At 42.0% G+C, this 13,132-nt stretch overlaps 1 protein-coding gene across 2 annotated transcripts in view; it reads right to left on the reverse strand.

Annotated features, from left to right (window-relative positions):
• The window catches only part of NCOA7 (nuclear receptor coactivator 7), a 78,714-nt gene that overhangs the window by 23,833 nt on the left and 41,749 nt on the right, over positions 1-13,132 (reverse strand). For both annotated transcript variants that reach the window (XM_058800907.1, XM_058800906.1), the window contains exon 4: positions 358-437. In XM_058800907.1, the coding sequence (XP_058656890.1) occupies positions 358-437 (80 nt within the window). The remainder of the gene's footprint in view (positions 1-357; positions 438-13,132) is intronic.

Here is a 13,132-nt window from a genome sequence, read left to right on the forward strand (position 1 = left end):
CTGCCCTGCTCCAGCTTAGAGGAACACATCTCACCCAGCACAGGTCAGCTGTAGAATGGGAGTATTTTTCAGAATAACAAAATCACTGCTCTATTAGAGATCCATAATGCAGAAGTAAAAATGGAACTGGCAGCTGAAAGAGACAGAGATCCTGGGTTGAGCAGAGATTCAGGATGTGACCCTAGCTCTCCCCATTATGGTGGTATTTGAATGGTAACAAGAGAAGCAATCCCTATTGAGGTAAGTGCATACTGAGAAGGAATTAGTGCTCACAGTTTTGTGCCACTGCCCCCCTCTCAACCTCAACAACTCCACTTTCAAAAGGCAGGCATGAACATACCACACACCAGCACTTACTATATATTCTATGGTACCATGGGGCTTCTGAGAAACCATCTTCTTCTCTTTCTTTTCATTGCTTTTGTTTTGATTATCATCTAAAGAGAAAAAAAAATTCAAGTGACTGTCAAGATGGTTACCTTTCAGCAGGTTTTGAAAGAAATCTACATTATGTGCAAACTGCAGCTGTGAAGAAGAACAAGAGGACACATTAAAATACCTATTAGGCCTTAAGATTAAATTGTAAGGCAAGAAAACTTCATCAAGTACAGCAGGTTTAGTAATCATTCAGGAACTCTGCAGGTGTAATGTATATATAATACCATAGCAATACACAACTGCTCCCATGGTTTCTTGGTGATTCCTACACAGTTCAGCTCTGGATACAAGTACTTTGTACCATCAGGTGAATATACTCATATCTACTGCGTTGGTACAACCACAACAAATACTGGTTAGTCACCACTTCATAAGTACAATATGTTTAAACACTGCTTAAATCTCTAAAGGTAAAAATTTGCCAAGAGTCCTGCAAAGCATGCATGTATACAGCCAAGTAAGAGAAAGCAGAAACTTTGTGCAGAATGGTTTTTCTATCAGCTGCAACACACAGAACCCACTACAGCAGCAGAACCCAAACCCTTGCAGGACCCAAAAGGCACTCGTGAGCTGTGAGCACCAGAGCAGGGCAGAGATGTCCAGTTCTTACGACAGCAGTGGGTGAGGAAAGCCAAGGCTCAGGGAGGATGGAGCTGCCCAGCCAGCCCCAGCCCCAGGCTTCTCTCCAAACCCAGAGCCCAGCCCCACGTACCTGGGGGGAGCGAGGGCAGCATGCAGCCCCAGCTCCAGGAGTGGGGATGGGGTGCCAGGAGGCAATTCATGGCTCTCCCTGCCTCACTGCCCCCAAGCCCTCAGAAAGCTCCCACTGCCTCCAGCAGGATGCTGCAGCCTGGATGAAGCGGGGAGAGCCAAGAAGACCAGGCAAGGCTGGGCCCAGCAAAACCAGCAGCCGAGACCAGGAGCAGGGACACGCTGTCCAGGGTGAACTCCTCCTGTGGTCCAAGCCAGCAGCTCTGGAAGATCAGGGAGGAAAGGACTGGAAATGGCAGCGCAGGGCTTCTGACTTGCATTCAGGCTTTGCTGCAACCTTTGCTATTTCCAGGGAGCAAGAGGCCGATAGCAAAAGGAAGGGCGAGGACTCGCCTGCCACACTGTAATGTACACAAGAAACAAGGAGGGGCCCAGTGTGCAGGACTGAGCCTTCTGCTGGCCCATGGCCACAGCAAGATGAATGCTGTGGGGCTGCCTTAGTGTGGGGCTGCTCCCTCTGTCAGGAGAGACTCACACCTGGACATTCTTCCAGGTGTTACTGCTGGCATATCCCACCCACCAGCTGCCAGGGATGCATCATGAGAAGTGCATTGGTTAGAGACACTGCAATAAGGCAAAAGAGGCAGGAAGCCTCTTTGGTGTAGAAACCAAACTCAGTTTAAGTACATGCATATGGTGTACATGGCATGAAGGACAGCGGGAGGAACGGGAAGATCAGGATGATGCTGGCTTTTCCCTGACAGCATTTTGAAACACAGCATCACTCAATGATCTCAGACACTTCACCTCAGAGACTGGACACCCACATTGGAACTTTTTTAATTAGCTTTCTTACTGTGTTTTTCTGGCCATTTGTGTTTTCACCATTGTCACACCACCTTCTGCTGATCAAAGTGAAAGTGTGTGGAAAAACAGGTAATGGCAGCATCAGCAGGGCAGAGTATTAAACCATCAGAAACACAATGGCAACATGACAAACAAAAAATCTGACAAATACTGGGTGTTTTCTTTATCCATTACCTGCATAAAACTGCCGATATAGCACAATCCTGCCTGAAGAAACCCTGCCAACTACTGAGTTCACACTGTTTTGTGCTACCAGGAGAAACCACTTCAACTAGTCCAGGATAACTGTAATTACAACTACATATCACACATGAAGGCAAACTACCTGAACTTTTTGTGACCTTTCCCTGGAGAAAGACAAGAAAGGTAGATCTTTCAGCTAGACTTGTTCTAGGTGAAAAAAGCAGACAAGTTTTCAGATCTTTTACCCTTACTTATCTCTGAAACAGTACACAAGGTAGGAAACAGTTAAGAGCAACAATCTCACAGTAACTAGACACATACCAGTAAAACCCTGGAAGAGTTGGAATAAAAATAAAAGTAGGCCAGAGAGACGTAGAGAGAGAAAGAGATTTTGCACCTGCTGAATGGGAAAAAGTTTAAGTCTGCACGTAGATGGCAGGAATAACAATATGCAATAAAAGCAGTTTCTCTGAAGAGCTTATAATATTTGCTATGAGCTGAACATTTTTTGTTTCAAAGTTTTGTGTTTAAAAATGGAGAGCTGACCACAACAGCAACCACTATGCCCCTGTGGCACAAAAAAATCATAAAACAGCAATACAGACAACTTTCTCCCCTGCAGCTTCCTACCCGGGAGGCAGGACACCTCTGTCTCACCCTGTGAAATATCAGTATTTTCCAGGTCCTCCTAATTGCATTGCCTGCTAAATTTGGAGATAAGAAATACTATCCAGGAAAAGGCTATAACCTGTATAACATTTACATTACCAAATATACTGTATTCACAGGAGACATGTAATATGCTCTAGTTCTTGGCTGACAGGACTGTGAACCTGTTTGTTTAGTAGGATCCTGAACACAAGTGTAGTACAATAGAGAACTAAGCAGGCACACATAGTTAAAAACCTAACTGCAGGACAAGAAAAAGAGAAGTTTGAAAGGCAAGCTGAGTTTAGATTAAAGAAGATACTGTGCTTTTTTTGTCAATAAATGTTAATAAATCCTAAATAAGTTGAACAGTTAGGCAATTTTCTTTCACACCTATGTGCAAGAATACATGTTGTATAGTCTGTTTAGCTGCAGGCTAAAAGAAGTCACAGTCACAGTCTATGAATTTATTTGTCTCCTGAAACAAAATCTGACATTTTGTGTTTGGATACTTTTTTCTTCTACCCCCTACTGCTCCCTGTTTTTTTTTCTATCCCAGTAACAAAGGGTTGAGAACACGGTCCATACATTATGCCTAACTACTAGACAGGCCTGGGCAATTCAAAATAACATCCTAATTACTTGAATAGTGTGAATTCTTAACTAGCCTATGTTTTTAATTGTGCATATAAAGATTTAAAATAATGAATTAAAAATTCAGACCTCCAGAAGAAAAGACTGCAATGAATCCCATTAAACCTGACAGAACTGCTAAGCCCACATACCCTCATGTGCTGAGGCCAAGGTCACAAAATCGTGCTCAAGATGAATGGTTCACAGCAGAGTGACTGGCAAGCCAGCCAAAGCAGCACACTTAATATACTTAAACACACACAATATACTGTCTCTCCAGTTCCCCTGATCTTTTCCCATTTCTCCTCCAGGAAGCCAAACGTTTTCTGACATGATCTGAAGGTAGGCAGCTCTTGTATAGCCACAGAGGCACCCAGAGCACACGCAGGCATGATGGAAGCCTCAGGAACCAGGTTTCTTTCAGTCAGAACTCCATAAAGAACTCCACAGGCTTTAAACAACTGCCTTTGACTACTTTTTGAACTTGAACACTTGCTTGGTGGTGAAATGACTCACGGTTCTGAGTCCCAAATTTTCCTACACTGCTGTATGCTGGAGATGGGATTGCACACCATGAGAAGTGACTAGGTGTTAATGCAAATTGGATCACACCACATTTTTAGGCAAAAGGCAGAGTGGGTGGACTGAACCTCTCTGTGGTTTTGGGAAACTTGGAAATTGAGAATTATGTAAAAATAGTAAAATAATAAGCAGGGAGAAGAAGAATGCCAAGTGAGAACAGGCAAGAAAATACAGGCTTACTGAAAACAGACAGGTCTAGAATGGGAATTTTTCTGCCTGTAATGATATATTTGTATCTCAGTTTCCTAGCAGACTCTTGACATTTCATTTAGCAGTGTTACAGGAAACCTTACAAAAAAGAGCTACCTAAGAGTAATTTGGAAACCAGCTACGGAAGGAGTATGTTAAAGAGGTCAATCAGTTTATCACCCAGAAGACCTTGATGCATGATAGGAGAATTACACCTCTGCAACTGTGTAAATAGCTCTGTAAGTAGATAGAACAGGTCAAGGAGCTTCAGGAGTCTCCTGGGCTGCCCAGATGGAGCACGGGCCATCCCCATGCAGGATGATGCCATCAGCACTGCTGCTGCCCTGCCCCGATGAGCGTGAGGTGAGGCAGTGCTGGCAGTGACAGCTGAACCCGCCGGGCAGCTCCTGAGCCACCGCCAGCCCCAGGTCTGGCACTGCTGGCAGGAATGCCCAAGCAAACAGGGGACAAAGGACTGACCGCTTTCCACGCCTGGCAAACAAACTCAGTAGCTTGAGAGGACAGAGGCAAGGGCACACTTGGTGCAAAAGTCCATTTTACTCATTAATTTCTGTCTTACCAAAGGTTTAGGCCGCCTGTCAGTAGGGAAATCTTTCCCCTGATTAGCCCCAAAATCCCAGATTTCCCAGAGTAACACCATTCACTGAGCTGTTCGACTCTTTCAAGAGCTCCACACCACTTCTGTGCCAATGAACCCCACGCTAACATGTGCTCATAAAGCAGTGCTTCCCTTCTTGTACCTCATACTTGCCTGAACATCCTAATTAATGCTATTTTAAGGGTGAAAAAATAAATAGTCATTATTCACCTTCTGCATACCACTCATGATGTCACAGATTTCCAGCATCTTTTCTCAGTTACTTCACTTTTTCCAAGTGACTAATACTGCGATACTTTGGACTCCCCTATTTCTCTGATCACACAGGATGCCCTTTTTGCTAGTTTTTCTTCTCCTACTACCTCCTTTTTGAGTTGGAGGAAGTAAAACCAAACACAGGTTTTAAGCTATGAGAAAACCAATAATATATGATGGTGACAGAAAAGAGGGTTTCTTTAAGCATGTATGATACTAGTAATTTTTCCATATCATATACAAATAATTTTTCCATGCTGTTCAGTATGTCACTGCTGTTTCAGAACACTCCAGTCCAGTCCCACATCTCTACTACAGATTTGTTAGAAGCAATAAAATTATATTACTATAGTGTAGCCAAGCACCAGGACAAAGGAGTGAAAACTTACAGGTAGCTTAAAAGAATCTGAAACACAATAAATTCAGGGGAGAGCAGTTATCCCTCAGAGTAACCTAATCAGGGTAGTGATAAGAAATTAAGCAAACAAAGCTTCCTGGGTAGCTTCCTTATCAATGAATGAGGCCTGATACCAATTATGGTGACAGAGATGGAATACAGTATCACTTAAGTGACTCTACACACAGAGATCCCAAGAATATGAAAGACCTACTTGGGATGATAGAGGGGAAAGACAAATCAGTTTATCTAAGCAATTCTTTCCATTCCTTCTCCCCTGAGATTTTAATAACTTTCAGCAATTCTGCTATGCACCAATTTGTGCACAGAATGATGTAATTGTGATTTAAAATATCTTTCTGGCTTTTCTCATTACTCTCAAAGTGATGAACTGAACAGCATTCACATTAAAATTACTAGTTTTAAATAAAAAAATCTTTCTTTTAGCTCCTGTCAAGCGTGGGTGAACCCCACCACCACAGGGGCCAGATTCCTGGTTTGGGACACCATCCACCCACTCTGATGTTTCAGCTGCAGCAGCCTCTGAGAAAAGAGACCCAGCCCCTGCTTCAGCCAGCTGCAGCAGTTAGGGGGCAGGCATATAAAAAAGTTTTTTAGCCATCTTATCAGACCTATCTCCCTGAAGAAAACCAGCAAGTTAGGCAGACACATTCCCTACCCAGATTTGGGTAGTGTACTGCTACCATGTTAAATGAGAAACAAAAAAATCCCAACACTTTCTCACCAATTCAGGTGTCTGCTTTTCTTTTCTGCTTCCTGCTTTCCCCAATCTCCTGAAAAGCCCTCACCTTATTTCTGCATATTTTTACTCTACTGAATCCTATCAGTTGGTTTTCTCCTTTGCTGCTGTTGAAGTCACATAAACCAAAAGGGCAGCTGTCACCTACCATGATCACACTTGTGCTCCTTCATCAGTGGGACTTCTCCTGATACAGGAACATCGCAATTCCCTGAGCAGCACAAATCCAGACACATGACCCTGAAATAGCCATGCCTTGAACAACTTTTCTCCACTCTCAATAAAAACTGACTGTCCACTAATTATTTGCCAAGCAATTCTTTCAAAGGAATAAAGAGATCACTAGAAATTACTGAGCCTCAAGGGAAAATGACAATCAGTTCAAAGAAGTGATAAAAAAAGTAGTAACTCCTTCTGCTATTAGGCATTTTTAGGCACACTTCAGTAAAAATTTTACTACTGATATTCATGCAATATTCACATACTGCAGCTTCTACACAAAAAACTGCAAATATTTAAGGAACTTAATTTTCCTCTTTATTTACTTCATCCCCAAGAAAGGGCTTTAGCTCCTTTGTGGTCTGACAGCATTACTTGTGAATCCTATTCAGGAACACGTCAGCATCTAAACACATCTTTCACTAAAGTATCACCATAAAATTTCTGGCTATCCACTACATTAGGTACTTAAGGACAATACAGAGCGAAGAAAATTAACCTGTCAACAAAGTAGGGCTGAGGGAAGGAACACTTAGGTATCACAAGAGAAAATATAGACATTTTAGAAAACGGTTAACACTACGCATGCTGGCTTTCTTAATTTACTTTGCTGCTTGAACACAGCATAGCTTGCCTGGGAAGGAAGGCTATGCCATGTAAGTCAACCTGGACAGAGTCTCCTAAAATCAAGCAAGGTACTGTCCTGTCTACTGAATGGTATTTACAAGGTCAGAGGCTAAAAATAGAGATGAAAATCACAAAGATTCTAAAGATACAGGACACATGCTCTCTTTTTGCATCTGGAGATGACACCAGCATCTGATGTGCTGCTGACTGTCATCACTTCATCATGCAGATGCTCAGAAGCCATAGAATAGAGCAACTCAGTTTATACAAGCTGCTGCTGGATCCCAAGCATGACCCGACAAGTTGCAACAGAGATGTCGCAACAGACTGAGAAGATATCAGGAAATGTCAGTAGAGAAGGCTGGGAGTGAGGACGTTACAATCAAAAAAATCTGGCTTAACTTTGTATTATTATTTAAACGCACATGAAGAGAGTGCTGCTTTTCAGAGCATTTATATTCACTTTCAACAGTGCATTTCAAGCACAATATGGGAACTTGGTGGAGAAGAGAAATTAAAAGCCTGTCTTGAGGATTCCATGCCTCAGTTATGCAGACACCCTAAAAATGACTGCCTCTGCCTCTGCTTGGAGACCAAGATTTGCAACATGATTTCAAATGCACTATATTGTGCTTTTTACATACTTGGCTTATGAATATTCCTGTCTTGGAGAAGAATGTCTGAAACCAAAATGAGAATATTCTGCCTATTCCCTGGGGGCAGAAATCCCAAGAGAGCTACGGTGAGTCACTGGGCAGGGGAGAGAGCTGACACACATGGGTGCTGCAGAGCACTGCTCCGCAGGCACTCAGGGTGCAGACTCTGAAGCCTGGGTAGGGCAAGAGGCAAAGGATGCAATCTGCCTGCTTGACAGCCCTCCAGGAAACATGGAAGAGAAAGACCTGTGAAAGTCCAACTCTTTATCCCAGCACAGGGCACACCACTGAAGAGCTGCTTGTGCCTTGCAGGTACTCAAGGCTAACTCCACAGGGCACCCGTGCTCAGCAAGCACAAGCCTCAGCAGGCAGCTGGCACAACCTAGAAAAGCCAGACTACCCCAGGCATGATGAGCCAGTGGATCCTGGAAGTGATGAACTTGCTAACCACAAAGACTTGTTTCCCTTCATTATCCCTGGCAGAAATATGACAACTCTCTTTATTAATTCTCCTGACACACTTCCTTTTCACCTCCTGCACACACACACCTGTCACAGCCTCACCCTGGGCTATGGGACCAACTGCTCCACAGCCTTCCTCTCTTCCTCTAGGACCACTTTTCAGAGATGTTAAGTGCATCTGAGTTTAAATATAATTAAGAACTTAAGTGCTCCCTCTTTCTGAAAACTCAGGCCTTGGGAAAACAGGCAGCCCTTGGAAACACACCTGGGTCTTTCAGCAGTGAGATCAGTTTTAGCTAACTAAACACCAGCCTGTCATTCCACAGCCTGACCTTTCCAGAATAGATCACAAGATGTCATTGACTGACAAGATGTCAGTCTTACTTTGAGTAATTGCTATAGTGGAATGTAACTTTGTAAAATAGCAAATCCTGATATTTTTTCCCCCAGGACAGAAACACCACTTTTTAATTTTCTGCCTCAGTAATTTATGCCACTGTTAAAAAGGTGTCCCTGATTTCTAATCTCCACTTGTTTCTCTCTATGTCCTGGTCTGCTGAGCCCGTCAAAGCTCTTTGCTATGATATTTCAATTACACAATTAATTTAGGATAAGGGTCTTGGGTTTTTTCTCCCTCAAGAAGAGTTATAACCAAGGTAGTCTCTCACAACTCCCTCTAGTCTCCAACATTTTCCTTCTTCCCTGAGCTGTGCTGAACAGAACTCACAGTAAAACAAGTCATAGAACCTGAATTAAGAGTAAAAACATCCCCTGTTCCAGTATCCTGGGTCCTGGAGGTCCAGAGAAGGCTAACAAGGACAAGCAAAGCCATGAAAGAGCATACATGTAAAGAATGCTGAAGATCTTCAGCCTGGAAAGGAAACTATGTAAGAGGGATATTTTATAGAGAGAAAAGAACAAACAAAAACCCAACCAACCAGCCAGAAAACAACAAAGAAACACACAAGAAAAATCACCGGAGTCTTGGAGATGGTGACTGACAGTTCCGTTTCTTATACAAGAACCCATGGGTACCCAACAAAGCCAGCAGAAGCAAGATTTGCTCTTTAAGAAAATGGCAGCAAACCTGTGTACACTTCACCAAAAGATCCTGCAGAAACCTGCACAGGCCCAGGGAGAGGCAAGAAAAGCACATGGTAGAGCACTCTAAATGCATGAACTATGAGCAGCTCAGAAGAGGACAGTACTGTGGAGACCTTTACAAAATTCACTGCGTTCATAATCTTCCCCAGACATCCACGTGTGGCTCTTGTGGGAGAACATAGGCTACCCTAAATGGGCTCTGGTCTGGAATGGGATGGGCTCTCCTACTGCCCCTCTCGCACTTCTTCCCCCTGGAATCACACACACCACCAGGCTTGGACACAGAGGTTCAGTAGCATTGTAGAGTAGCCACACTGTAATTTCTTTTACTCACCTGCATAAAACTTCCAAGTACTGTAGGATTTTTCTGCCTCCAAAATGATGTTTTCCAAGTTGACAGTCAGGTAAATAGGCACATGAAGCACTCCAAGTAATTTTTAACAGTTAACAGGCCATTCATCCTGGAAAGCTCTGTTCTACAACCTACCTTAAAACATGTAATCTGCCTGTACTCAAGTTACCACTCAATTCACACAATTCAGCATTGGTAACCTGTGATGGGCACTTTCCCCCCTCACCCAGAAAGCTACTGACCCCTTCAGAGCTAAACACACTTGGTCATCCTACCAGAGTGACCTACCATCCAAATCTTAAACTTGAGACATTCTAGAATATAAACTCACAAAGTACTAGTACATTACATCAGCAATGTAATGCTTACAAATGAAATTTGCCTTGATTGACTATTTGAAAATGAAGGCAGGAACATAAAAATTTTGTATCAACCTTTTTTAAAAGCTTACTGAAAAAAAACTACATCAGTTATCCTGAATTCATCAATAAACTCTCAGGACTTGTATGTGAAAAACAGCTCTGTCAATTAAAAAAAAACCAATTTGTGTCTACTACGCTACTGTTTACCTCCCTTTCTAACTGAGTGGAGAAAATCACACCACAGCATATAACTAGATTAATTCTTCTTCTATGTCCTTTCATCTTCCTTGCTGTCAGAAGCACCAGAAAATTACTGAAAATTCAACTGCTTAAAATTATTTTTAGTTTCTCTTTTGTTCTTAACACAGTTAAGAAATCTCTTCTTTTTTATGTTCTGGGACAGTTTTCATGTTCTTCTTTCACTTTCCCATTCAATTCCCTTGCTTTCTACTTGAAATATACATTAGATTACTATCAACAGGTGAATTTACAAGTTGGTTTTATACATCCATATGGCTTCATTTCCTTCTAACAGCAGTCTTAAAACCAGCTCAGTCTTCCATCTCAAGATTAGGTGCCATGTGTGCCACTCATTTCCTCTGAGCATGGTGCAAATAATGCCAAGGTTGTGCTGATGGGCAATACCTAGTTATTACATACAAAACACCAACTTTCAGCTATTTGAATCTTTTACTTAGTTAACAACAAATAAAAGCTTATCCAAGATGAGAATTTGAAGTGGACACCATACATGGGGAGCTTGCCCAGTGTTAAGATTTCCATACAAATTTTCAGAACTTAAATGCTAACAACATTATTACTGGTACTTACTGCTTAGATTGAATTCTCCTGCCTATGGACAAGGAATCCCTTCTCTGTGCAACTGTTTCTAGCAAACATCTGTTAACAGCACAGCTTCCATATAACCTGGTGGCCTTAACACTGATCCTCCAGGATTCAAGACCATTTGTTCTCATTCCAAAACAAGTCACCTGAAAACAGCTGCCTTTCAGTCATTGTCCATTTTATTGTTTCCATATGGTTTCCATGACCAGTGCTAATAATTCCTGAAACTTCCCAACCAGCCACTGCCCAGTCAGTACTTTCATTTTCCCCTCATATGCAAGTTATTCCAATCCCCTTGGTATTCTACACAGGCAATTATAACCAAAATGACTGTTTCTTACGCTGCTTCAATTTTATTTGAGATCTTCTATGTAAAACAAACAATTCTTTACATTTTCACCCCTCCTTATATCCACAGTCATTTCTGGGCTGAAGCACAAACACTAAGGCAAGGTCTCAGAACCTGAAGAAATTTAGACTCTGTTCTTACTGCTGTATTAAACAACTTAAGACAACACTGAGTAGTCCACTTTGTAAATCAGTTGGATCACTTAGAATAGAAAGTACTTTACTACATGAATAGGGCTGACCAAATCACGTCCCCAGAAATTACAGCTGATTACAGTTAGCTAGCTACAAGCAATATTTTATAAGGATTTTCTCTTTTTTTTTAAAAATTTTTCTTCTTTTATGAGTAGCACCAGAATTAGATCCTCAACTGCATCTTACTGTTCTGTACCAAGTAATACAAAAGACAAAACCAGGACTCATAAGCAGAAGGAAATTTCCATTTTTAACTCAATAAGTATTGAAAAGTCCACTTCAGATTAAGCCTGCTTAGCAGATGACCTAACATTGCAATGCACATTGCAATGTGCATTCAGGAAGTATCCCACCATTTCATTACATTTAATTCTCTATACATTTTCAACGCATTGCAAGCAACTTTCATCTTTGAAACAAAGTACCTCTGGTATCATGGGAGCTGCCTCTGCTGTTTGTGTGCCAGTCAGGGCCAGTCTCACCACATAATGCATAAGGAAAATTGTTATGCCCTCTCTGCTTTGCTTACTAAAATTTGTTCTTGGTCATTTATCCAGAACATTCAGAGGCTTGGTGACTGCACACACACTGCACTGCTCCTCCATCACTCCCTGCTAAGGGATGACAGGGAGGAAAAGTAAATAAAAGGCATCCTCTTTCTGCCTCTAGGGAGATACTCTGGCACCTCCTGCTCAATGTGTGATATACTCTCTCATTAAATGGACATACACTACTTTCCTTCTCATGGTGTTTAGGAATCCTGCTTGTTTTGATGTAAATCAGAGCTACACTAAGAGGGGGTTTTGTTACTCTCACCTCCCACTCCTGCAGAAAATGAACACCCTGCAATGAATGGGAAAGGATGGCTTTATGATAACAGAGCAGAATGATAAGCTGGTCAGCTGGATTTTATGTTGTTAACAAAAGTAACTCTGTGATATGGGACAAACTCCCTAAATCAAACTTTTCTTTATGGCATATTCTTTAATGGAGACCAATTCCTCACATATGTTGCCTGCTTAGGTTTTCAAGCAAAATCAGTGGAATCTAGGAATATTATGCACATCTGATATAAAGACACATTATATCGCGCTGGAATAAATACATGGATGAAATTCAGTGTTGTTTTTGACCACTGTTACACTGCTTGCTTTCAGAAGCTCACACTTTTACCTGCCTCAGTGTCTTCAGTGGCACAACACAAATGCTTTCATCCAGTTCAGCAACTCCTGACAGGAAGTTGTGGTTTCCTAATCTTTCAATAAAAACAGGCTTCCCAGAGATAGCACATCAAAACCAAGAAGCCAAGCTGCAAAAGTAGGTCAGCTGGGTTATCCCAAGAAGAAGGGGAGAGCATCCTGGGCACCAAGTACAGCAACCACTGTACTGTGCCAGACAGACAAATCCCCCAGAAGTCTGAACGCTGTTTACAGCAGCAACAACAGCAGAAAGAGTGAGACAAAGTTACAAAGCAGACTGCCACATAAACCAAAAGATTATAAAATATAAAAGTATAGAGAAAGGGTTGTTATTTTCATTGATCTTCAGGAAAAACAACATGCAGTATTAGTGTCTCTTTTGCCTGAGAGCAAAAGAGCAAGGGCTGTATCTGCAAGGCAGTGTCTTACAGGGTGAGATTTGGAGACTGAATGTTGCAAATTATTACAGAACTACAGACC

This window comes from Ammospiza caudacuta, chromosome 3 (assembly GCF_027887145.1).
Source record: "Ammospiza caudacuta isolate bAmmCau1 chromosome 3, bAmmCau1.pri, whole genome shotgun sequence".
Taxonomy (NCBI): Eukaryota; Metazoa; Chordata; class Aves; order Passeriformes; family Passerellidae; genus Ammospiza; species Ammospiza caudacuta.